Source organism: Copadichromis virginalis, linkage group LG23, assembly GCF_057382275.1.
Source record: "Copadichromis virginalis isolate Kocher_CV1m ecotype Utaka linkage group LG23, C_Virginalis_male_GT1.1, whole genome shotgun sequence".
NCBI classification, from domain to species: domain Eukaryota; kingdom Metazoa; phylum Chordata; class Actinopteri; order Cichliformes; family Cichlidae; genus Copadichromis; species Copadichromis virginalis.
The window spans coordinates 4,314,203-4,340,938 of NC_140639.1; the positions used below are offsets into that span (position 1 = coordinate 4,314,203).

The 26,736-nt window shown below is 43.7% G+C and overlaps 2 protein-coding genes across 3 annotated transcripts; both read right to left on the reverse strand.

Moving 5' to 3' along the window:
- Positions 1-210: 210 nt before the first annotated feature.
- Positions 211-6,174, reverse strand: LOC146680026 (C2 calcium-dependent domain-containing protein 4C). The gene is made up of 2 exons (XM_085448897.1): positions 5,914-6,174; positions 211-5,062 (listed from the first exon to the last, which is right to left on the reverse strand). The coding sequence occupies exon 2, from the start codon at positions 5,011-5,013 to the stop codon at positions 3,757-3,759; it is 1,257 nt and encodes a 418-aa protein (XP_085305023.1). The 5' UTR covers positions 5,014-5,062; positions 5,914-6,174; the 3' UTR covers positions 211-3,756.
- A 6,652-nt stretch (positions 6,175-12,826) lies between these two features.
- cdc34a (cell division cycle 34 homolog (S. cerevisiae) a) lies at positions 12,827-26,579 on the reverse strand. 2 transcript variants are annotated; one of them, XM_085447757.1, is made up of 5 exons: positions 26,118-26,579; positions 17,515-17,601; positions 17,221-17,318; positions 15,869-16,120; positions 12,827-15,714 (listed from the first exon to the last, which is right to left on the reverse strand). In XM_085447757.1, the coding sequence occupies exons 1-5, from the start codon at positions 26,298-26,300 to the stop codon at positions 15,486-15,488; spliced, it is 849 nt and encodes a 282-aa protein (XP_085303883.1). In that variant the 5' UTR covers positions 26,301-26,579; the 3' UTR covers positions 12,827-15,485. The 2 variants fall into 2 exon arrangements, with proteins under 2 accessions (XP_085303883.1, XP_085303884.1); XM_085447758.1 differs by having other exon boundaries at positions 15,869-16,003; positions 26,118-26,575.
- Between the last annotated feature and the right edge of the window lie 157 nt (positions 26,580-26,736).

A 26,736-nucleotide genomic window follows, 5' to 3' on the forward strand; every position in this document is an offset into this window, starting at 1 on the left:
AACTGGTTGAATTTATTTAAGTTACAAGATGTATGTACTGATGAGGGTCTATCTCACAATTTGCAGAGTATGAACCTGTGACATATTAACCGAGAACAGCACAGCCCATCCAAGCAGAAATACCAGATTAAAGGCATTGTTTTCAACTCTATTAAAAGATAAACCACATGAAAACAGTTATAAAAATTGAACACACTCAAACACACCCTCCATATATTAGCTGCAGTTTTATATACACATTAGTGTCTGCAGGAAATCCTCACCTATAGCACAAGGAGAGCCACAACAGCACAATAAGAATCCACTGAGATTTAGTACTGAAACTACTGGAACATTTTAGGCATGCAAAAGAAACATCGACAACCAAACAATTTGGAAGTTTGAGTAAAAGAAACAACAACAAAGTCTACAAGCAGGCACTGTATGTTGCACACAAGTATGCAGCAGGGATTGCAACAGATCACAGAGTTTCACGCCATAACAATCCAACCAACAGAGTCACTGTATATGAAGCACAACGATAGTGGTGCTACAAGTGAGCTACAAACACCAGGTGAGAGCAGTCCTCGTATAATTAAACGAAGCTTTGGGTGGACGTGTGAGGAACTCTCAGTAATTTGCATCAGTCTGATGTCTCTGACTTATTTTCTTTGTGAAGTCGCTCTCCTCTGCTGGGCACTCGAGGTTGCAATCACTTCCAATTTCTTCTAATTCTTCAGAAGGACGACAGAGAACAGCAACAGAAGGCGGGGCGGCTGCTCCCGTTAAAGCACACAAGGTTGTTCTCTCGACATCTCTTTCCTGACTCGTCTGCTTCCTCCCCATCGGACTTCATTAAAGATGAAACTGTATATCTGAAAATGTCTGTCATAAGCACTTCTCCCTCGCTGGTGCATAATTAGCATTTCACAGACAAGTGTATATACACAATACAAACCCAACATACATCGAAGAGTCGTTTCAAAGCATTCAGTTTACAAAATACGACATAGAAAATGAACAACTTTAGACGAAAAAAGGAAAAAGAAAGGAAATCAGGCTCAAAACACACACACTCACACACACTCACGTACACCCACAGTGTAAGGCTTTAGGGTTTAATTAATCCTTGCACACATCATGCAAAGACCAGCGCCATGTTCACACTGTGCAGCTGGTACTTGCTGTGACACAAGTTTTCTAATCTGCTCAAATGAGACATTGAATAAAGTTACACAATGCACAATGGTATGATCGTTTGTCTACTGCCAACAAGGCAAATGTACAGTACAGTGCAAAAGTCTCAATCCACCCTTCATCTCTTTATTCATTTGCTCCCAAGGAGACAGGCTTTCGTGTCATTTTTAAGGTGGCCTTGAGCAACAGTTTTCCTTTGGCAGCTTTTTCACTCATCTTCAGTCCAGTCCTTGTACCTGACCATTTTCAGAGTCTGTTAAGCCACTGACCTATGTGTCTACACATAAAAGACGAATTTAGAAATGAACCGATTTTAAATAAGTATATTTTGGTACTTTGTTACTAGCGGCTGATCACACAAACCATCGTTTGCTCACATCTTTTTTAGTTGAAAGGCATACTGTCCTACTGGGCATGTACGGATACGGGGCTACGTTTTAACTAGGATCTTGTCAAAAATGATGGAAATGTGAACACAGAAAATCACCACTAGGTTTCAATCCACCGTACAGTACTATCTGGAAAGCATCTGATCGTCAAGAGCTTCATTTTTCTACATGACAGTGATCCCAAACACACCAACAACGCAGTGAAAGCATACTCGGGTAGAAAATTAAGCTGTACTATCAGTCATGGGTTGGTCTCTCCAGAGCCCAGATCAGAATTAGTGAAGCAGAGTGGGATCAGTCAACATCCAAAGGAGAGCTTTGAATGTCCTGGAGAACTATTCCTGAAGACCACTTAAAGAAATTAGCAGAAAGCTTGCCTTTGAGAGTTCCGGCTGTGTTGATGAATATAAAGTGTTCATAGCAAATATTGACTTTTAAGCTCCTTAGAATTGCACACTCTCAGTTTTTGCCTCGTATACTGTTTTTCCACTTATGTTTGCACGTTTTAACAAATCGCTGCACTTATTTCCCATTTTCCTTAAAAGGATAAAGAAATGAGGGGTGACTATTGGACAGTACTGTGTTGTTGCATACATTTAAAAATTAAAAAGTTAAAAAGTTCGACTTTCTTGTCCTGCTGCAAACAGCAAATCAGCACTTTGTCCAGTGTAAACCTTACATTCACTTGTAATAATCAAACTAGAAAATGTCCTTTACATGCTACTATATTTAAAATGAGTCCTTTTTTCATATCTGTTGAGATTTGGAGTAAACAATGAAGAGTGAAGCGACCTGGAATGAAATTTTAAATGAGGGAAAGACCATTTGAGTATTTGCCTGCGTTTTTATCTTGTAGTTCAGAATTACCAACTGGTCTTGGAGTCGATGTCGATGTTTAATCAAGGTGCCCACACTGGACTTGACTGCATGTTGACGGACTGTTATTAACTGGAGTGCCCACACCGCTATTTCATCACAGTATAAGGATTTCATCAACCAGATAAATATGTATATCAAATATACTGCAACCAGTTTCCCTTGCTGCTCCACTTTCATTAACTCATAGCTGTGTTTCATACGGTTACAGACATGACTGGAGGCTATTAAAAATATTAAAATCCAAAAACATTACTGCTCACTAATAAAAATCTCATTTTAACAAGTCATTTCTGTCTATAATTAAGCTTTAGGAATATTTTAAGGTGAAGAAATCTGCTTCTAACATAAGATTTTTTTCATGGATAGTGTCCGAATCTTGCTCTGCAATCAAAATAGATGAGAAATGATTTGTTTACACCTAGGCTATTTTTCATATTTTGCATGCTTGTAAGAATACAGGTGGTTTTGCTCTGTTTTGTTCAATGACGTGTCAAAAAGACAGCGACAAATGCTTTCTTTAAAATGTTTGATGCTGAAGGAAAGGATTAAACACGGGTGGTTATAAACTCTACAGACATCGTTTCCCCACATTTGTAAATGTTCTGTAACGTTCAGTTATCCTTAATTGTATCGTTATAACATAGACTTTAGTGTTTCTTACAAGATCAATCGTATTATAATTGTACTTTTTGATGGGCATGTAAATGTGGGCTGCTCTGGCAACTGGGATCAAAGGGTCATTTGCACATCAGGCTCTAGTGCCACTTCAAAGCTCCCACCGTTTCACAAAAGCATCTCTGTGCCCGTGCAGCACATGGCGAGATGGGGAATCGCATCCAGTGCTGCTGCGGATTTCTGCCACATTACAATAATAAAACCGTGGCACGCACAGATGAGCGCAGTGAAGCACAGGTGTCCTCCAACCTTTGAACCGGAGCTGGCTGGGAGACCCGGCCAGAAAGAAAACCTTTCATGTGTCAAATTCAACCGTTGCTGTTCAGCCCAGCTTGGTTTAATGAGTGTTCATTAATGGGAGAGGGAGTTAGGCAGAGCTTGGGATGATAAATCCTTGAGGTGTCCACATATCGGCTATCTGGGTTATTTAGTGCTCTTAGTGTTTATTTAGATTTATTAAAGCTGATGTTCCTTATGGGATTGGTTTTCATTCTTGGAGGTCCTTCCCTGTCTTCTCCCTTTGTCTTTATGGTCACTGTTAGAATAAATAAAACATAGAAACCAGTGCAAACATCTAATTTAAGCTTAATCTGTATCCTCGCTCTTTGCCCCCCTTTGACCTTCAGTTCCTGGAGCTTTAAACCCCTGAGAGCAACTTCCCCAGAGGCACCTCTCGCTCTCCCAGCAAGGTGTCCCTTTTGAGGCTGGTGCCTTTATTCACCACCTTGAACTTCACGGAGAGGCTCTTCACCTGAGTCGAACTTATGGAGTCGAAGAAGAAGTCCTCGTTAAAGACCGGGTTGCGGCTGTTCTTGATGATGTTGCTCCTTTGCTTCTGCAGCTTGCCCGGGTTCAGATAGACAGACACGCAGCAGTTGATGCTCTTCATGTCGAAGTGCTTGTCGTACAGACTCTCCGCCGCCAGGACGCGGATGAGAAGGCGGGAGGTGCTGGAGTCGTAGTTGACGCTGATCCGCACTGTCCCGCCTTTGTGCAGGTTGATGGTGTGCTCCCGATGGAGGCCGTGGTCCGAAGCTCCAGCGCCGCCGTGATAGGTGGGGACGTGGAGCCGTCGCTGGACGTTGGGGCTGGGCTCGGCCGAGCTGCACTCGTCGGTGGAGAGGGAGCTGTGGCGCGCGAAAGTCCGCTTGGCTTTCACCACTTTGGCCTGCGTCTCATGGGTGAAGATCTTGAGCAGGGACGCGGAGCGAGAGAGCAGAGGGGAGCTGAAAGGGGAGGACTCGGCTGAGGAGCAGGTGTCGCTCTCTCCGCCGCTGAAGTATCGGTAGGGATTCATGTGAGAGGTGTTAAAGTCAGCTGGATTCAGGTGGTTTCCCGTGTCGCTGCTTCTGCCCGGAGTCTTCCTCTGCGTATTTGGGGAGGTGATGGGACTGGTGAGCTCGCAGTGGAACAGCGACTCTTTACGGCGCGTGTGGGGGCTTTCCTTCAAGGTAGCAAACCCGTAGGACGTCTGGGTCTTGGGGACATAAGGCAGAGACATTGCAGTCTGCGACTGGGGGTCTGCGTTAGTGTCTCCAGCCACCACATCATCAGCACTCTCTATCTGTATAATGTGGCGGTTTGCAGCTCTCAGCAAGTTCTTGGTGTCTCCTGCAATCTTGGCTACCAAACGTGGGCTTCTCGGACTGCTGATCTTCCCACTACCGATGGTGTGCTCAGAAGTGGACGGGTGCAGGCCTTCTTTGGGCTTTACGGCGGGGATCTCGGGCTCTGGGGGGCAGCTCACCAACTTCGGAGGAATGAAAAAATCTGGGATCCTGTCGGGGGTGAGGACGTTGCTGTAGGTCGGGGTGCCACCCTTCTTGTCCCCGTTCTCCCCCTGTCGCAGAACACCACTCTCCACCGACCCGCGGATCTTATCCAGAACCCACATGGTCCCCACTGGAAAGTGGGATGTGTGGAGTAGGTGCAGTCAGGTGTGTCTGCAATTAATAACACACATGGGTGGGCGGGGAGAGGGAGAAGGGGGGGGGGGGGTTAAACGATCAGAGCGTCACTCCACGGAGAGAAGAGGGATAAAAATATCACCTGAGTGCTTTCGCGCTGAAACGCAGTCTGTGATTAGGACCGCAGGCGTTTACAGGAACAAGACTTGAGTAAACAGGAAATATTATAGCGTTATCACACTGAACCTGAGCTTAACTTTCTGTTTAGTGTCGAACATACGGACAAACCCTTCTTTAAAAAGGTTTTCTAGGCTTATAAACAATAGCAGAGAATCCTTTGAACGGACAAAAGACAGAGCATTACTAAAAATAAAATAAAATAAATCCATCTACATTAAATCTCCAACACATGGAATAAAGTCTTTGTGTAGTTTTTAAATAACAGAGTGTCTTTACGGACTAACGCAATCAGTCTGCGGATAAATCAGCAACAAAGGATTTACTTCTCGATTTCCGATCGCACGGTCACGTTTTAATGAGCAAAATTTAAAAGTGCATTCTTTGAATTAGAAACTCTCCCTAATGATGTAACTGGAAACTTTTAATTTGCACTTATGCTTTAATCTAATTTAATTTCAGTTCCGGGAAGACGACAAGAAAAGAAAAGCTCACAAATATAAATTATTTTACCAAATGCATTAATAACGCTCCTGCATATAGATATTCGATACGTTTCGACATTGAACGATCACATGAACTCGTTTTTTAAGAGAAAAACTCAGTAATGAAAAGACAGTTCAACAGGTGCCTGCATGTTTCCTCTGGTCTGCTTCGAAAAGCTCAATAATGTTGATATCTGTGCTATGTAATAAAATTATGATACTTACAGCAATACAGAGGAAGACGCAGTCCTCTTTTTTCACTTTGCTTTCGTTTCTTCAGTAACAGGTGTGCTTTTTTCCCCCTCTCTCTCAACCTCTCACACACACCTCGGATAGGTCTGTGCGCTCCGTGGCGCTACTCTGCGCCCTCAGACGGTCTCGGCTCCGGAGCGCCTGTGGTGCGTTTTATAGATGGCACACAGATGCAGCTGACCAATAAGATCAAACTGTGCGTTTCCGCAGAACCAGCTAGAAAGAACACCAGTTGCTCCTGTGAGGAAAGGAATCATACAGGTTGGGTTTACATGAGTCCCCAAGAGTCACTGCAGTTAACTGCCGGGGTTTTCTTTTTAACCTTTGCGCACAGCACTGAGGTTTTATGTTCCAATCATTCATTCTCTCTCTCTCTGCATATATCCATATCTATCTCTATAGAGATAGATATGTACATGGGGCTGTTTGACCAGAAAAAAGCACAAGCAGACAATGCAACGTGGAGCATATGCAACTGTGTGCTGGTCCAATTAACTTTAGACTGACCTTTTTTTAACTCTTCTTTTGTGTGTGTGTCTCTCTCTCTTCGCGTTTAACCCGACCTATTGGTCTCCCTGGAAACTTTGCTATGGCAACAAATACATTTGTCTAAAATAGGGCTGACTTCATTGACCTGCAGCACAAAAGGCACTTTATTTGTCCAGATTGCCTGGTTTTGAGTCAAGTGCCATACAGCCCGTGGACTGAGAGGGCTACGGCTGCTGCTGCTTTATCAGAGATCAGTAAATAGACAGCAACACTAGACTGGCTCGCCAACTTAGAAATGTGCAGATGGAGAGTGTCCGTGTCTGGTGACTCTGACAAGCGCTTTGCAAACAAGTGATTAGCCAACATTTACCGCGCGCAGACCTGGAATAGGTGTCAGCATCTCTGCCTGTCTGTGCCTCAGGCGCATGGAAAACGAGCTTGATTGCCATGGGTCGTGTTGTTGCCCTTCTTGTCATAACTAATTGGGAGCTCACTGAGGGGAAACAGGCGCTCTACAGTAAACTAACAGCTATATTTGAACTCCGCGCTGAGTTCAAAGTGCATAAAAGGTTCTCCGTAGCCTGTCATGGATACATTATTTCTCTTCAACAAACTCAGAAAAAAGAATAATAATAATAATTAGACTAAATTCTCTTGCAATGTCGGTTCTTAATGTGCTGAGGAGAAGCAGCCAAACATTAGCATGTCAACAAGTTCACGGTGACACTGAGGACACAACAGCAGATGCTTTGCAGACAGAGTTCAGCAGATATGAAGTCAAATGGATCTTACTAGCCGTCGAAGTGCTTCCTGAAATTACAGGTCATTTTTACCTGGTCTATATAGCATAGGTATGGTTGAGGGTGACGGCAATCAATAGTTTAGTAAACAACGGATACAATAAAAGAAAACATGCAACCTTTGCATGGCAGCTGATAAAACGCCGAGGGCATCATCAGATATTGTATTGAATAGTTTTGGAGTGGATGACGCACATTAATCCCCCTGCAAGGATTCAATACCTCATCAAATGTGTGTAATCGGAGTTGTGCAGGTGCTTTTGTTTTAAAATCAGAATTGATCGACACTGGTCTGTCAACATGTCGTGACATTTGAATTTAAATATTGCGGAATCCTTTTGAAACACGGGTGCAAGAAACCGCCATTCTTACTCGAGTGTCGGAGTGGACATAATTATACATCTCGTCTTAGGAGGTCCAGCCAGGGGTCACCGGCTGATGTAATCTGGAGGGGGCACTTACCATATAGATTGCAAAGACACATTTGAACCCTCATCCACTGCATGCCAGAGCTGCCTGATCACCATAGAGACACTTGATGCCTCTTTAAGCAAAGCCCGTATTACAGTGGGAGGCTGTCAGTTTAGTAGGTGCGTAACGGAGAGCGTCAGAGCCTTAAACTACTTTCGATTTATTTTCTTTCTAAGAACTCATGTCTGTTTATAAACCAAACTACATGTCTGCACCATCTGGCTTCAGAGTTTATTTAAATGATTAACCAATTATCACATTTTCTGTCCACAGACTAATCAGGTAACCAAGGTTTGGACACTACAGCATAAATTTAAATGTGAATATATTACCTTAAAAGTGTAATAGAAAACGAGGCTCATTAAAACTGAAACTACCTCTTCTGAATGTGCTACTACTCTGTGCACAACTCCAGCCTCACACTGCGAACAGCTTCCTCTACAAAATAATGAGATCAATACACCAGCGGCGGAGAATCTACCGAGAAAAGGTTAATGTGTCTGTTCTGCTCTCATTAAGGGGCTGAACCCTACAACTCTGTCAGAAAATGTGAGGAACACTGAAGCTATTACAAACCTGACTGTACCAAAGTGGCCTGCCCCACTGAATAATACAGAGCTGAGTCAGTGTGATCGTGTTTGCTTGTTCTCTCTGTGGATGGACAGATGTACCGCCGAGGCTGTGACTAAAGGACAAACCCCCGAGTGTGTTTCAACACTGTGGCATCCTCTCTGCTGACGCTCGACTGGCTTCCTAGAAAGACGGGAGGGAGAAGTTGGAGCTGGTACACAGAAATCTGCACCAAAGCTCTGCAGGAGGTTCAGTGCTCCTCCTCGTAGAGTCGCTTGTTCCGTCATCGCTTTGAGTGTGTTTACTCTTAGCATGTATGGCAACCCATTAGTGCCACAGCAGACACGCAATAGTGCGGTATGCTTCATCACTGTTCTTTGCGTGAAAAGGTTGCACAGACCTCCTTTTCACTGAAGAAGAAAAACAGCCATTCCCTGTTATTCATTCATCAAAGCTCTGCTGTAAAAGCTTTCAAGCCATCTCTCATACCATGTAAATCAGGATCGAGGAGATCGCTAACATAAGATGCTGCACTACCTTCAGTAGAACTGGCTTCAGATACCATAGATTAGATTTGTTATTTCCTCTAAGAAATGCTAAAATCTCACAATGTTGTTTTTAATACTTTTTTTTACTGTCCTCTTCTTCCTGCTAATTACATTCTTGTTATGGTTTCTGGTCGCAGGTCTCTCTTGTAAGAGAAATAAGATTAAGCGGCCCACTCTTTATTGTCGTCATCCATCTTTCTTCCCTCCTGCCAGCCTCTTCCCACCCTACAGACAGCTTCTGCCGCCTTATGCACAGACATAGCATCCCAATAACCAACTCTCTATCCTCTCACTCTCATTTCGTCACCTCCTCCAGGCTGTCCATGCAGGTCACAGACGGCTCGAGCTCAGATGCTTGCCAGTTGGAGCAGAGCAACTGAGTAACGCACGTGGCTCGGGGTCACAGCGTGAAACCAGAGCCACTGTTCGTGGCATCCAGCTCCTGCTCAGCAGCCTGCTTTTTCTGGTCCACTGAACTGGCATTTTGATTGGGTGGACGCAGGGCAAAAGGTCATACCCGTCGCCACAGGAAACACATCTGATCGGCTCGGCAGAAAAAATGGTGTATCACCGTCAGAGGACATCTCGTGATCTAGGAGCATGGGAGAGCGTTAGCACATAAATGAGAAAAGTATACTCCTGTGTGCACTACTCTATTATTGATCGACATTTTTGTCAGCTGAAAGCTCCCGCATGGCATTTCAGATTCATGATTTTCATTTTCAAGCAGCATATTACAGACAGCCAAATGTGGGTCAACTCTACCAGAAAGCATAGCGTGGAGATAATAAACCATATAACTCAAGTGTAGGAAGAGAATAGAAGGGTAGAGCATGTCAGCTATACAGTCCATTTCAACAGGCACGCTGGTTGATGAGAAAAGGGAAAATGACCAGATGATGCATTTGCACTTTTTTAAAGATGGTGAAATATTGAATATGGCACAGATTACTCTCAAGGATGCAAAGTGCCTCCAAGAAAGGTAGAAAAAACATGTCAAAAGATAAGAAAAACAAGAAGGAAAAAGACAACAACAAAAAAAAAATCAGTTATTTAAAAACAAAAATCTCCCTCAGCTTTGCGCAGACCACTGAAACGGCTCAAAGCTCACAAGAAGCAAGCTGATGCTGCCCCCTAGAGGCATTAAACAGAAACAAACTGAATTCATGGTGGAAAAAATATTGTTCAGATCTGCAAGTGCAGATCTTTATCCTCCCCTATTTGAACATGTGCAACTAAGACAAAAAACCAATGCAGGCTTGAGAGAAATACATCCACCACCACAGGCATCACTGAATGTCAGGGTGTTATTGCCCCACAATGAAATAAAACACCAGAAATAGAGCAAGACGTACTCACAGGAAGCCAGAAAGTAATTGCACTCTGGAGCAGGCACAATTACTGCACCACATACAACTTTCTTACCTCAGTTTACTTGCAGATTTATATTCTAGATTAAATAGATTTTTTGGCAAGTGGTTGAGTTTTCCAAAAACATGGATATGTAGGGATATATCTTGTGTAAAGCTGCAAAGACACAGGCAGTGTTTCATTCAGAAAAGAGACAATTGAACATTTAAGGTTTATTAAAGGGTGTTAAAGTCACTTCCCTGTCTGTACAGACTTTAAAAAACCGAATAAGGCTATTTTATAGAGAAAAAAAATCCATATATAGATGCATTTTTACCCTTTTTCCATTCACCATCACTTAGAAAAATATCAGCTTGATTTATATCATACTTGTCCTGGATATTTACAACAGCAAACCCCAGAAAAGCATGAACTTCTTCATTAGTGAAATCATCTGCCTGATTTGTCTCCAACTTGATGATAACGCGTGAGTGATTATCAAACACCATTCAGGTACGTGATGCAGTATAAATAATACTGTGATCTGTTTATAAATTAGAAACGTCGTCGCTGAACTCCAGCTCAGGAGCAAGCCAGAATACTTTTATTTCTGGGTTTTGGTTATTTGCACACCTTTCTTTACTGACAGACCAAAGTCCTTGGTCTGAACACTGAATTATTCTCTTTCAGTACGACTGCAGATCACAGTAAACTTTTGAATACAAAGATTATAACATCTCAACTCTGCCAGATTCTGCAAATCAGCCACACATGCTTCATATGACCACGGCATGAAAGGATAAAGAGGCACAGCCCTGATATTCCTGAAAGGTTTTAACACAAAAAAGTAAAACCAATTTTAGCCAAAAGCTGAAAAATTACCCTCAAGACATGTCTTATGTCACTCAAGTGTCCTCGTCTTGAATAGAGTGGCATCTTTTCCTATTAAAAATGACAAACGATCTCAGTCAGTCCCAGAATTTATCAGGTTACCAGAACCGTATGGAAACATTTTATACACTGGTTAAAAAAAAATTAAAGGAACATTTTGAAAGCACATTAGATTTCAATTTAATTTCCATCAGTTCCAATGATGAAGAACTAAAAAGAATCCACAGATATCCTCCTCACCCTGTGAGGCAGGTGCCGAGCTGAGAGGAAAAGAAGAAGAAATGGGACAGAGAAAAGGAATTAATGGTTCACTGCAGAACTTGTTTGATGGAAATGAAAGCAAACCTACAGAGGGTTGAATTCAAACATACCCCAAAAATTACAGTTAAAAAATTGACGTGAAAGGCTAGTCCATTTTGCTGAAATGTCATTGCAGTAACTCAGAATGGTACTTACTAGTTTGTATGGCCTCAACATGGCTTGTATACATGCCCATAATGAGATGATGGATGGTGTCCTGGAGGCTCTCCTCCCAGATCTGGACCAGGGCATCACGGAGCTGCTGGACAGCTGAGGTGCGACCTGGCAGCATTGGATGAATCGAGACGTGGTGTTCCACAGGATTTAGCTCAGGTGTAGGGGGTCAGTGACTGGTATCAAACCTTTCATCCTCCAGGAACTGCCTCCTTACTCTCGCCACATGAGGTTGTACTAGGAGGAAACCAGGACCCAGTGGGGCCAAGGATTTTATCCGACACACAGAGCTGTGGAAAGCTGTGCGCCCCTCCATGGGTATGCCTCCCCAGACCATCACTGGCCCACCAACAAACCAGTCATGCTGCACAATGTTACAGGCAACATAATGTTCGCCACACTTTCCTGCTCTCATCTGTGAAAAATCACTGGGTTCCAGTGGTTGCCAACTCTGGTATTCTATGGCAAATGCCAATCTGGCTCAGCAGCCAGGCAGTGAAAATAGGGCCCACAGCCCACACTCACCAAGTCTAATTGTTTAGTCAGAAACATTCACACCAGTAACGAGCTGAGGGTCATTTTGTAGGGTTCTGGCAGTTCCTCCTTGCACAAAGGAGCAAATACCGGTCCTGCTATTGGGTTAAGGACCATCTACGCTCCTCTCCAACTCTCCTAGAGCAACTGCCCGTCTCGGGAAATTTCCACCATGCTATTGAGCCTGTGCTGGGAGACACAGCAAGCCTTCTGGCAATGGTATGTATTGATGTGCCATCCTGAAGGAGCTGGACTACCTGCACAACCTCTGTAGGGTCCAGGGTCTTTCATGCAACACTGAGCTAAGTTTAAACATAATTCACAGAGCATGCAGCTGGACTCTTACCTCAGTTGGGCTAAGATCCAAAAGGTCCTACACAGAAGAAATAAATGAAAAAGAAAATGCGTCCACTTAGAGGAGACGAAGCTCAAACTCACGTTTGTAACACAAAAACACAGAAAGCATCAGGAAATCCTTTAAAAGTCTCCACCACCCTCTGAGTGTAGCAGGGTGACTACGGGGTACACGCCTCATCACGTGCTTTCCTTACACTTCAACTCAAACAGAAGTTTTAAAATGAATTAAGAAAGGAAACAGGTCTTACCTCTGCAAGACAACTCTGAGTTTCCCTCAAATGGTATTCACTATCATCATTTCAGTGACTGCAAGACGACACAGAAAATGCAGAAACCAATGAGACCGTGAAAATCTCCAACGCACGCACACGCGCACACAAATAAAATAAAAATCAGCCAATATCTAATAAAGAGCTTTATTCAGATTTTAAATAGATTTACAAACCATAAGAAAAAAAAGAAAAGAAAAACGAGGAAAAAAAATATATCAAGTGATCGTCAAAATATCCACATGTGCATATCAAGGTAGATTGTAAACAGTCCTTTGAAGCCAAAAAGTGAGACTGCCAGGGGTCAGGTTCACTCAGCTGGAAAGGGGTTTGTTTATTGGTGGTTGTTTTGTTTTTTTCCTGAGGTTCTTGTTGTTTTCTTAACTGCTGGGTTTCCCTCAGTGAGGCTGCCACCAACCAGAGCTCAGAGTGTGGGGAGCAAGGACGATAAAACAGTAGTTTGACCCAAAAAAAAAAAAAAAAAAAAAAAAAAAAAAAAAATCCCATTCTCACAAACCATTACAATAGAGAGGCAGGGGTTCATTCATAAACTATGTAACAAACACTGATCAATTATACAGTAATGACAACTCTGTGGCGTAAACAGTAGCGGGTAACGATCCCTGCATGGTGTGCCGACTCAGTTTGGCTCTGTTCAACTTTTCCGTTTCATATCTGTGTAACTGGTTCATATCTTTACTCAGTCTTATATGAACAACAAAAGGGCTCTTAACAATAAAGTCAATACATATAAGAGAAAACATTGCAGCCTTTACCACAAATTACAAAGAAAAAAACCAACAACCCTGAAAACAGAAAAGCAGCCCCCCCCTCCAAATGCAGCTCAGATAAAATTGAGTTAAGAGGACATTTTTCCTTGGACACAATCCCAACCCTTATAGCAGGTCTAAAACCACAAACACATCATAACAGCATGCTAGTGAAGAACCACATTCTCCTGTTCATGCTTAGAGATAAACCCCATCCCAGTACCTTCCCATTTTTGCTTTTCCACATATTTCAGCTCATCTAAAAAAATAAAATAATAAAAAAAAACCATCAGCAAGTATTCTCTCTCTCTCTCTCTCTCTCTCTCACACACACACACACAGTCAGGATTTCATCAGAAATACTGTTGGGTGGTGGTAACGGGGGTGTATCAGAGCACTCTTGGCAGTTAGGAGAGGGTCTGATGGTGTACAGTAGACTGAAAACAAGACGCCCCCCTCCTTCCCCCATCTGTCTCCATTTTTAATTCTTCTGAATCACATCCTGCATCAAGCTGCCACCCGTTTGCCTTTGAGGTAACAGGATTCATTGATACTGATGAGTCAAAATGGCTGGCGCAAAGAAATATGCCAGTACACACAGCCGCCAGCAGGGGGCGAGCTCTGTGAAGGGCAGTGAACAATGCAACTCTTCAGCTCTGGAGACTTGTGCTACTCAGGAGTTGGGATCTCAAACCACAGACCGACACAGCTTCACATGTCCGTCTCTGACCAAGGACACGTGGCTGGCTTGTGAGACTCGAGCTGGAGTTTGGGACACGCTGCAAAGCTCAGCTTTACTGACACGCTTAAAGCACTGCATATTGAGTAAGTTCAAGCACTGACTGCATAGGTTTGTTAAATACAGTACGTTAAATTTCACGAGCAGCAGTGAGCTGGGCTGGCGGTTTCTTAATGCATCCGAGCCACTAGTAGCGCGTGCTTGTACGACGAAGGCCGTGTGGCAGTCGGTAGAGGACGTTTCTGGGGTTCTGGTCTACATGCCATTCTTTAGTTCAGCTGTTCGATCTTACCTTCCTCACTCACACCTCGGACAAATCTGACAGGTGCCGCTATAAATAAGTTCCCTCCATCAGGAGGGCGCCATTTACACAATATCGCCACCTGAGAATTAAAAGAGCAGGGAGGAGGGGGGGCTGACTGACTCCTTATGCCACTTTCCTCTTGCCTGGCTGACTGGGGTTTGACTCATGGATCCCATTGGACAGTCACATGTGGAATATTAGGGAGTGAGGGAAGGCACAAGAGAGTGTGAATGGCAGACAACTTTCATGTGTGGAGCAGCACAAGCCTTGCGGCTTAAAAGGTCAGAGGTGAGGCATGGCAGGGCTTTGAACAGCCTGCAAACTAGAGTAGAGTCACACACACATCCGGGGCTCAGAGGCGGAAACGACTCCGCTTTAGAAAAAGAAAAAACAAAACAACAACTCGCGCAGACACACATACGCACAGCAGGCCAAGTATCCTACGATAGCTTTCTTCACAAATCTTGCTTTACTCCGACCTGAACCTGTCTCCTGATGACTGTGATTAAGAGCAGGTGTGACCATTCTGCACCAAAATTAACTCAGACATCAGATTTGTTCCACTCAAAGCCTGCAGAAGAAATAGGACTCGAAGCTAAAAGGCTAAGCTAATTTTTAGTAAGTGCAGATCAACAGGAGGTGAGGAAACCAAAACTATTACTTTGAAGATTTCCTGCTGAGTGTGCATATTGTGTGTAACCTTTACTAAGAACAGATAAATAAAATAAAACATGTAAGAAACAAGCAGAAAAAACTCTGTAGCCTTCTTTTCTTCAATGCATCGGGTTTTAGTGCGCACGCTGTGACTGCACATGTAACAGAAGGTGGACGGGGGCTGTGCTAAGTGAGTACTGGGGAAGAAGGGGGGAGAAGGGGATTCAAAGTTCAGTTCATGACAGAAGAGGGCGGTCAGCGGTGGGATGGGGGTGTTGAGAACAAGAACAGCGAGCAGGGGGACGATATCGCAGGGCGGGCGAGGTCAGGAGTCCTCAGTGCCCGAGTCGTCCTCATCATAGCAACAGTCCTCATCGTCATCCTCGTCGTCATCATCATCATCCAGCTCCTCGTCATCGTAGTAGTCATCGTATAAGAGGTTGGAGCCGTCGTCCGTGGGTGGGACTTGGGTTCGGACGCAGTACTCATCCAACGTGACAGGAACCTTGACACCGTCCCGCTCTGCATCCGCTTTAGTAGCCACCACCTGCTTTCTGTAAGACGCAAGGAAGAAACAGAAGAGGTGAAAAAAATAAATAAAAATGAGGCTATGAGCAAGTTCAGTTGTGGCGCTCTGTTTCTACTGTACAGACAAGCAAACGTTTGAAGTGAGGAGACAGCCGAGTGCGTTTTTCTTCCTTCCTGTACCTGATGATCTCGATGTATTCTCTGTCCTTGCCCTTGCTGTCCCTCCACTTTCGGTACATGACGGAGGCGTCCACGTTGGCGGGGGAGAACGTGTTGGGTTCATTCAGCAGAGAGATCACACTGAGCAGGATGGTCCTGAGAGAGAGGCCGACAGCGGAACGAGTGATTAAAATAGTTGAAGGCAATACAGGATGAGGAGAAGGAAACGGGGCGGAGAGTAGCAAAGATGGAGGTAAGACGAGACAAGAGACACTGAGTGCAGGAAGCAGAAGTGTACAGAAATGGAAAGACAGACATACACAGACAAAAAGAGGGAGAGAGGGTGAGGGAGGGAAGGAGGGAGATGAAGGTCAGGGTCAGACGAGCAGCCTGTTAACCCTCTGATCATCTGCCTCTGCTGCTGCGTTTGACTTTATTGGCCTAAACACAGCTGTGATTAAGAGACCAGTCACACAAACATGGGTGGGCAGTTTGTTTTATCCTCAAACATTTTTACACACTCTCCTCCTGTAAATAATATTAAGCTGCTTTTGTATCTGTCGCTTCTGTCTGCAGCAGTCGGAGGATCCTTTATGAAAGACACAGCCGTAGTGGATTTTGTCTACGCTGAGCACAGAAAAAAAAGACAACTGAGAATCTGGAGGGACCAAGTAATTCAATCTGTGTCACGCAAATATCAGAAATAAAGACGTATGAATTAAACATCATGTTTGGGTGTTTGCTGCATTTAAACTGCAGCAAGCTGAGAAAAGGCCTCAAACAATCATCCTGTTTTCATGCTACAGGATCTGGACTCAGCCATCTACATTTTCTGCTCTGTAGGCAAAAATGCAGCACTGCTTTTGTAATATTCAGCTCTGAGGCTTCATTACTGTGGACAAAATTGCAGTAAAGAAATTCATTTTCCAAAGTACATAATGTAGCTGCTGTCTTGCCACCACACTTGAGTAATGGTGAAGCTGTTTAGAGGCTCACAAATGTACCCATAGAGCTGGTATTACATCCAGTAGCAAGGAAAGACAACAATGCCGCCCGAATGTAAGAAAATGTCTGTGCCCGGCTACAAACATTGTCTAGCTCCTCCCCTGATCCTCCATGATCAGCATGACTGGCCACGGCCAATGACCTTCTTTAGCAGGTGCACAGCCAGTGCATCTCCAGATCTGTTCAAACGTTCCCACTCTATGATTAAAGCAAAATCCCGACAGACACAAAATGCATTATGCATCTAAATGAATCAATTAAAAATTCATTATGGTCTCGCTACAAGCCAGAAAAAAGAAAAAAATCTCTGCAGATCATCATCTTTTTTTTTTTTTTTTTCTTGAGTTGTTCCAGAGCCTGACGTGTACCTGACGTTCTGTGTGGGGTTCCACCTCTCCGATGGCAGCTCACCGCTCTGTGGGTCGTCCACTGGTGGATGAAGGATGGAGATGCACACATCCCCGTTCTAGGGACATGAGACAGTAAACAAGCATGTTCAGACAAGCAGTCACCTTTAAGAAGCGCGAAAAGATTCAAATATTAGGGCTACATGTTGAAAAAAAATAAAAATAAAAATCTACTTCGAATCACAAAAATGTCAACGTTTGACAGTCACTTCTCTCTCTCTCTTTTTTTTTATTTTTAAAATTGTTCAGATTTACCTCGTAGATGTTCGGGTGCCACATTTTGGTGAGAAAGCGGAAAGCTGGTGGAGAGTACGGGTAGTCGATGGGAAACTTGATCCGAGCCTTGGGGTGAGAAAAGACACCTATTAGCAGCGTACTGACAGGACGAGTGTTTACCTCTCTCTCTCTCTCTCTCTCATGAACAGACAAGTTGTGACCAATTTCCCTTGTCACCGCCTGGTAACCATTTCAACTAATTAGTACAACCGAGCAACAAGATGATTGCTTTACCCACAGTTTGTCTTTAATTAAAGACAGTCTTGGCGCCATTTGCTTACATTGTGTAATGGATCTACGCACACGCACGGTCAGAAACAACTGCAAGTCTGAATGATTCTGCAGAAGAAATAAAAGCATGCATGTGTGTGGCTCTCTGTCGGGGTACTCACTGACATAATGCACGCCCTAGGCGTTACTTTAACCATCAAAACCCAACCTAACATGTGCCCCAAACAGTCCTGTGTCAGATAAGCCAAGCCATAATGTTCTCTCTTCCAAGGTCTAAAACTCTGAAGTGGTCCTCAAAAAGATAACCACACAAGTACAGACACAGCTGCCAAGGAGAGAGGGCTTTATTTTGACTGCTTCTCTTCACAAAGCCCTACACTGCAGCGCTGGTGCCAACGCGCAGCAGCTGATTGAAGACCTCCACAATCACGCTGATCAGCGTCAGTCGTGATTGAAAGAAACCTCTAAATACCTACTACAGGGTCAGTGCAAAACATAGCTAATGACAGTGTAATGTAATACGGTGTGGAGGAAGGGAGGGATGGAGGCTTGCAGTCCGTTCAGCTGCAAAGCGCGTGGAGCTTAGAGAAACACCGGAGGCTGGGGGGGGGGGTGGTAATGGTGCTGGTATAAAGACATTGTGTTTGTCCTCTCCAGCTGTCACTGCAACCCAAGACAATCCACTACTCACACTCATGTTCTGCCATTATGTGTCCTCACACTGAAAACAACCACACAGACACACACTGTAAATCCTGTGTGGAAGACCACTCCTCCGTTTTCCATAAAGCGTGCCATGGGAGAGACGGTGACGGAGCACACACACCAACAGGACTTATTATACACGAACGCATCACTCACATCATGAAACCTTCTGACCCCCCCGCCAAAGTCTCTCTCACACACACCCGTGTACATTTGCTGATTCGGCATGGTCAGCTGGTCCTCGCCACAGTGAACCAACTAGCAGGAGAGGGAGTGAACTGGCAGCAGGGGTGTTGGAGGAGCAGTAGTTGGAGGAGGTCGAGGGGGATTTCATTTGAACTAAAGGGGGTTGGGCTCTATATAATTTTATAAGCTTTGAGCCTTCTTTGACCGCTTTGCCTAATTTAACCCTCGAGCATGCGGCCAAATGTTTTATCTGTGCAAAACACTGAGTGACTTGTTGATAGTCACAGAATACTCTGCATTTAAGAGTCTTTGTCATGAAGGAGTGAGTTTGTACATCCCGACTAACAACACAAGATAAATTCAGTCAGCCTGCTTATCCTAACCTGCGCTCTCCATATCATAGCAGGGCAGAGAGGAAGTGTTGACAATCCTGAGAGAAGAGGGCCTGAAAAAAATAAAACCCCCGAGTTTGACCGGCCTTGCCAGATAACTGGCGACCCATCAGAGTGCAGAGTTCAAGCCAACATTGTACACATTACAGCCTAGCAGCAGTGCAACACATAGCAGCTAGCCAGGCGGGCGGAGGAAGGGGGAGGAGGCCATACAGCAACAGTGATTGCTTAGTTTTTAGTCCAAAACAATATAAGCAGTAAGATCATATCAGTCCCCTGGCTGGAAATGGGGCAAAGGAGACATTAGTTTGTATATTTTGGAAAGCTGGCCCTCCGTTGCTCCCCCTTTCCACAGCATGTCCATAGATAGTCAAATATCTGCTGTAATTTAGAGCTCAATAAATAAGCTGACAGTGACAGCATTTACCGGTAAGGATGTTTTAAATAAACCACACTAATCATCAGCAGCCATTCAACAACACTTTCGGTCACAGTGAGAAAGTTCTGGGTTTCAATCTCCTGGTCAGGTGGGCCTTTTGGGAGTCAGCTTTGCATATCCACAGCCAAAATGCAAAGACTAAAGCACAGTATGAACGTATGGGGAAATATAGCTTGTAGCCTAAAGCACTTTCAGTGGTAACGTAGACAAAAGTGTTATGTAAATGCTCCTTCATTTTCATCTGTTCTGACTCAACAGATAATACAAGGACTGGTTTTGGCCGAGTGTGCCGAAACATCCTTCCAGTGCCCGTTTTTCCCCAAACAAACAGTGAATGAGTCTCTAACATGCTTCTTTAAGATGGTTGCAACTACTTCACAGGACATATCATGGATTAAAACTAGAATTACTCCCCAAACCACCATTAAAATTTGTTTTACACCTCTGGCAGAGAGCCTTCCATCTAAGCAGTTTCATCCAAATCTATTCAAAGCCACCGAGATACCGTGAAACCAAAAGGTGATGAGATGTGGAAGAAATCTGATACTCTATCCAACTGTGGGGAAGTTCAAAAGAAGAACACAGCTCTGTGGTGAGACAAACTCACCCTGCCCGTCAAGAAACAGCCAAATCTGTACGTCTGAATAAATAAGTTGAATCAATATCTCAGTTTTTAACCTCGGGCTGAGAGACCCATGTGGCAACCCTTCCCATAAAATAGTCCCATTCATCATAACCCTGCGAGCCTGAGAGCAAATAAGAAAGCAGGAAGGTAGGGATATGCATTAACAATAATCATGAGCGAAAAGGAAAGAGTGCGATTTCACATTGCAGCTTAGCAAGAGGCTTCAGACTGTTTTCCTGTTCTAAAACAGCTCTTTGACCTACCTTACATATGACTACCTATTATACAGCTGATGGCTGCAGATGGATGTGGATAGAGGAGATAATGCATAGATGAGGTAAAGAAGTGGCCCAAGCAAAGACAGGCTGCTTGGTTGGCTTATTTGCTCTGCAGCTGTGAGCCGCTTCAGCTCCAAACAGACAGAAGATAAGAAACACGGGAGGAGAAGGAGCGAGGACACTGCAGCAGGGTCTTCGATGCCCAATATCAGCGTTCTCTTTTCAAATGCATCTACGGTCCTGCTCCGAGTCTTTACCTCAGTCTCTTCCCATACAGCTGCTCAACCAAGACGTTTACCCAAAACAGAGTGCTATTCTCAGAGTATCTGTTGAAATATGCTGGTTTGCATGTCATGCCTGATAATTGGCCCGAGAAGCCAATTAACAGCCTTAATTCTCAGAAGGAGATTCACTTTGAACATCTCATCTGAGAAGCTGACAGGAAGTGCAGCTGATTTTTCTTTTGCCAGGCAAACCCCCCCCCCAAAAAAAACTTATAAAACACTCCCCTTGTTATTGTCGCATCATAGACAGTGAAGATCAGTTTCCTCTTTCTATGAAAATCTTTGACTGTGACCTGAAAAGCTGCCTCGAGGAAGGAACGAGTCAGAGAAAGAGCACGCCCACCCTGCCGATAATGACAAGCGAGGCGAAGTAAATCAGGTCAATGCAAAGACCCTGAACAGAACAAATCATTCTGCTCTCCCTGTGCACCTCTTCACCGTCCCCACAGACCTTATCCTCTCTCACGCATATGCAGGACAAGGAAAACGGCCCCGGCACCGAGCAGATTCCACACAGCACGTGCAGATCTGTGAGACTAACAGGTTCAGATCCAACAGACTCCCCTTTCTCTTCAATTGTTTTTAATTCTCATCCTTCTGGTTGTTGCAAACTGTAATACAGATATATTTCAAACAACTCTTAGGTGATCTTAGCACAAGGACATTTCAAGAAGCCCACCGAGCCACGTCTCAGAGATGATTATTGCACCAGTGGCCCAAACAGGAAGAGGAAGAGAACACACTGCCAGGGCTTCAGGGGATGGTTATAACCGTCTACCAGAGCCTCACACTCACTTCTGCTCACAGCAGGCTGCGCCTTCAAAGCGGGGGGGCATTGCAAGGAAAAGGGCTGTGCCTGCTCTTGATCTGGCCCCTTCAATATTCCCTGTTTTTTGGAGGGTTTTTTTCCTCCCCTCTACCCTGCTCTTGTTTCTCTGTGACACAGCCAGAGGGGGAAACATGACTCCAGCAGCTCAGCCAGGCACACTGCAGTCAGGTTAGGTTTTTTTTTTTTTTTTTTTTAAACACTCTCTTCTATTGCTACTGCAAGGCTAACAGAGAACATGTACAAATTCTGTAGCATATTAGGAAGGTGCAACTACAAAGTCAGCTTCTTGATCGCAAACAGTGTCTGTCATCTGATTGTCAAGTGCTTTAAAACAAAAACAGACAGGCCCGGGCAAAAACCAAAGGGCAGCTCTCCTCTCTCATAACAGCTGTGAACATGGGGGTCTGTCAGTCGAGAAAAACGCTTGACTTGAAGATGCAGATCCCTCATTTACACTATGACCTCAAGTAAGAAAGTTGACACAGCCCCTCCACCCAACCTTCAAAAGACCTGTGCCACTTGACACATAGTGAGAGATCTACAAGTCACCACAGGAAACTTTCCTGCGAAGCATAATTAGATGATGGTATCTGTGGACATAAATAGTGAATGCTGCATCTTTTGCTGCTTTTGAAGTGGAGGGCAAAAAACAAAAACCTCCTCCTGGAGAGTACAGAGCTACGATCAGTTCAATGCTTTAGGTTATTCCAACACAGAGGTATTAGAAGCAGTACAAATATACAGAAATGTAGCAAATGGTGAACTAACTATTTTGTTTCAGGCAAAGTAAAAATGTCTCTGTCATACGACTTGGTGACCTGGCCGACCCCGCCTCATGTCAGTGTGTTCTAGAAAACGTTTGGCAAAATTAAAAATGTCTGGGCTGTTTCACTTGTGGCTAATGGTTACGGTTTTCGGCAGACATCAAATGTACTGCCGACAGCAAAATTAAACCCACAGCTTTAAATACACTTGTGGAAGTGGTGCACTTTGTGATGCAAACTGTAGTGTTTGCACGTGTTCAGGGTGGGACAATAGCTTAAAGTCCTTACAGAAGCAATTCTTGCCGCACTAGCCATCTTAAAAACACTGATTGTTAAAGCCTGAACTTCAATGCTCACCTGCACATAAAACATTGCACTTTTATATTTGAACCACCAGTCAAAGGTGAATAAAACTAATTCCATCTGCCTTCTTGCATCAATTCGGGACTATTTGAGTGCAGTGCCTCTTTCATGACGTCTCTGACTGTCACAGCTGTTAAACTTTGCTGAATTTGTATTGTGTCCATGTTCTGTAACTAATTTTAAAGGACTGCAATTCAAGTTCAAATCATCAACAAGTCGCTGCTCACTAGATAAATCTGTGAATACGCAAACATCTAAAGTTCTGCAGCAGTCACACTCGATACGTGATACTATGCTTCCTATGATTTGGGCTGGTGAGTAAGCTGTTAAAGCCGTGGAGTGTTTTTAGCTGTGTGACTCAAATCTTATCCCCGGGGACAAACAGATGTGAGGAGAAAGAAGAAGAAGAAGAAAAAGCAGAGTGAGAGAGTCAAACACTCATTACACTCAGTGTAATCTACACACAGTTTCCTGCACTGAGAATATTTTTAAACTCTCTGCATTACCAAAGTTTTCATATTTAAGCCTCACGGTGCAATATTATCACAATACTTCACTCCTGATACAATATTAATGCAACTTTTAACATTTTGCAAGGTTTAACATTTATCACCTTTTTTTCCAACCGCAAATTACATCCTCAAACTTTGTCAGTTTTAAATAAGATAACACTATCTTGCTTTAGTTTATCTTTTGCTGCGAAATGAGATCGTCAATGCTGCTATCAGTCTGTGGTTGAATGGGGTCAAGTTGCCAATACGATGCAATCAGTTTCTGATAATACAGCAATTACTGTGATAAATTGTCAAAAAAAAAATAAAAATATCACACACATATAATTCCATTTGCACTTAGATCTTGGCCGTTTGCCTGCATTTATAAATTAGACATCAATTATTTCTGAGAGTGATTGCCGTCAGTACAACTCAGACTGCAAACATTTGCAGAAAGAGTGCCTCCTTTAACCTGTGCAATCACCTCGCCACCAAAACTGGTCGTGAGCGTGAAACACCATGAGGGTACGGGCAGCCTAGTCGCCAATCAATCGGTTGCAGAATGTACAAAAAAAAATGCAATCACCAGACAGCCACCGTTTTTATGCTTTGATTTGTAGTTGCAAGAAGGTTGCGGCCCTATTTCTACTCCTGTGACTGAGCCATTAGCTTAATTAGGAGATAATTAAGTTTGTCCAGTGTTGAATGGTTTTTCAGTTGAGCTGATTTAATGCAAGCTTCCTCAGCTAACATTATCACAGGATGGTGGAGCATGAGATGTGCCCTCTTGTTTCCAGTATTCCCAAAATATTTGATATCATTTAAGAAAATATCAATATTTGGTGTCCCTGTATCGCTTCAATACTGCCACAAAAAATACTGATGCTATGCTGTATTGATTCTTTCCCCCCACCACTACTAATTATCAGTCCTTTTCAGGTAGTGTCGTTAAATCCCCAAGCACACCTTGACCTTTCTCAGCACCTAGTATGGGAACCACTGCTCTGGCCAACTCAGCTGTTCATGTCCCAAGACCACAGCTTACTACAGGCCAAAGTCAGTAAACGTCAGAGTCTCAGAACCTAAATGGATTCCTCACATGAATACACAGAAATGTCAGAGTCAGCAAATGGGTGTTAGCACCAGCGAGTATATGAAAGTCACAGGTCATGGTCAGCTTATCATTATCAGGCACTGTGTGTTTACTTCTGCACCGTGTGTTTACTAAAGCAACCAGGACAGTTATCTAATCCTGTGTGAGTGACACTTCAATACGTCTCGGTCCACTCTGTGCGTGCCCGCCTGCATGCATAATGTGTTCGTCATGGTGTGCCTTTTTCAAAGAAACACCCATGTGAAATAAACGCCTGAGTCAGCCAGGTTGCACGTGACGTCCGTATCAGCCCCGCTTCAGATGAACAGGCCTCACAGCGAGTCATAACTCTTTGTTTGTTTTGGGAACACCAAAAAGAGGTGGTTCTTTCCCTCTCCTCTTTTTTCCCCCCTCCCTTCTCTCTTCTGAATATTGCAAACTGGTCGGATAGAAACCCAGCACAGAACAATGAGTCACAGCCATGCGGCAGATTTCACAGCCAAGCTGTGCATTCCTGGCCCAACAAAGGAATCCTGTACACGGCAACCACACAGACCCACTGAACACCGTCTACGGGAGCCTGGTCGGGCCCCTCCGTTTGCGCTTACAGGCTTTAAAAAGAGCAGAGGCAAAATGAAGACTGCTTCTTAGGAACTGGAACTACAAAAAAACCTCAGGACAGCTGAAGGGACAGTGTGCAAGAAGGGTGGTGTTACATGAGGTCTGCAGACAATATTAATCATTTACAGCTTAACAACTGTTGTATGGATACAAAACAGGCTTAGCATTGGGAGGAAATAAAACCAAGTCATTGTAAAGCAATCGTGCAGAATTTGTTACTTTGCTTTTCTGCAAATTATATTCGTGTTTCAAGCAAACATTATTGTGCCACGTCAATAAAAGGCTTGTCATCTGTTTGTTTTGTTTTTTTTATACACAGTAAAAAAAATTAAATTAAATAAAAACAAAAAAAATCTGAAGCACAGCTACTTGGGGCTTTATTGCACTAAACATAAACAAAGTAATGAATCCAATCGCCCTCCAGGATGAGCATCACAACACCAAAAACAATGACTCCAGTGAGTTGCAACGTTTGAACGTTAGAATTAGAAAACATGACATGCCAATATAAAAACTTGTACTAGAACTTTAAAACACTACTTAATGGTCAGTACTCAGGGGGTTAAAGGGCAGAGAAATGGCACACTCAAACATCAGCCGCAGAAATCTTCTGAAGACGGAAATACGATGGCGGCGGTTTATAATCAGCACAAATTCTGTTAAACAGGAACAAAACCAACGCATCTTTACTCTCAAGGGAGGAAGTAGACGAGAAAACAAATTATGAGTCACTACACAAGTTAGACAAGTTAAGGCTGGAAGCCATTTAGGTTAGTACCATGCATGTATGTATGGTACATTTGAATAACCAACAAAAAAAAGTACTCAAGCCAGGGCTGCTAAATTGTAATGATGAACACAAAGAAAAGGATTGAATTAGCGAGATAGATGATGAGCTTAACTATCAAGGTAGTGCTGGAGGCGGTTATGCTCAACAACCTTTTGTTTCAAGCCAACAAAAAAGTAACTCGGGCACATGTCAGATCTGTAAGAGACCTAATCTGTGTTTTGATGGAAAAATATGCCCAAGCAACAAAGTTCTCATGGAGTCTTGTTGGTTTAAAGTTAAACAAAGAAGTATTTGTCACAATAACGCTAAACAGGGGGCAATTAGCCAAGTTAACGTTATTAACTATTACCTGCTGGTGGTGGAAACGGTTACATGAAGGGTGAGGTTGGTCGCTTGGTTGCCCTGTATGATCAAATTACTGAAATATACAGTAAAACTAACCAGTTAAAGAACAATAGACGGACTGCTAGCTAACATTAGCCACTCACCTTAAAATAACCACCCTCGTAGTGTGTATTCGGGGGTCCGAATATCGCTACTTCCCAGTTGTACAGGTCCGACTCGTCCACCAAAGTTATTTTGAACCCTTCGACCGGCTCATCTTGGAGACTTTTCATCTCCAACATTAATGCTTTTTGGGAACTGGCTACATGATGTCTATTCTGAGCCATATTCCACGGCGATTTTTATATAAAAAAAAATATATCAGCGACCCACCACAGCTGTGACTGCGAAGGACAAAGCTAGCTCGTTACAAACAACAGCTAACAGTAGAAGAACGGCGCTCGTCACGCAGGAACGGTTGGTTTCCGTTTGTGTGCGGTGCCAAAACGCGGCTGGGCTTTATTTGGCCGGAGCTGGTGCGCCTTCCTCTCTGTTGTTGTGAACAATCCAACGGAGCCCCAACGACCATGAACCTACCGTTATCAAGTCGAAGGCATTACTTGCCTTATTTCCGGTGACATTCTTCAAAATAAAACTCTAAAGTATCAGTAGCCCATATCAGACAGCTGTGACCCCCCCTGAATTCTTATTTTTTTGCTAATTTTTCAAACTTGTCTGTTTGAGATCGTCAAACAAATTTGTGATATTATGTCATTAATAAAA

Bases quoted from the DNA above. Each gene is read 5' to 3' on its own strand.
- LOC146680026 (XM_085448897.1), bottom strand. From the start codon at position 5,013: ATGTGGGTTCTGGATAAGATCCGCGGGTCGGTGGAGAGTGGTGTTCTG.
- cdc34a (XM_085447757.1), bottom strand. From the start codon at position 26,300: ATGGCTCAGAATAGACATCATGTAGCCAGTTCCCAAAAAGCATTAATG. The intron at 17,319-17,514 runs GTAAATCTGAAC...TCATGTCCCTAG, and splicing joins GGCACCCGAACATCTACGAG to AACGGGGATGTGTGCATCTC. The intron at 15,715-15,868 runs GTACAGGAAGGA...TGCGTCTTACAG, and splicing joins GAATACATCGAGATCATCAG to AAAGCAGGTGGTGGCTACTA.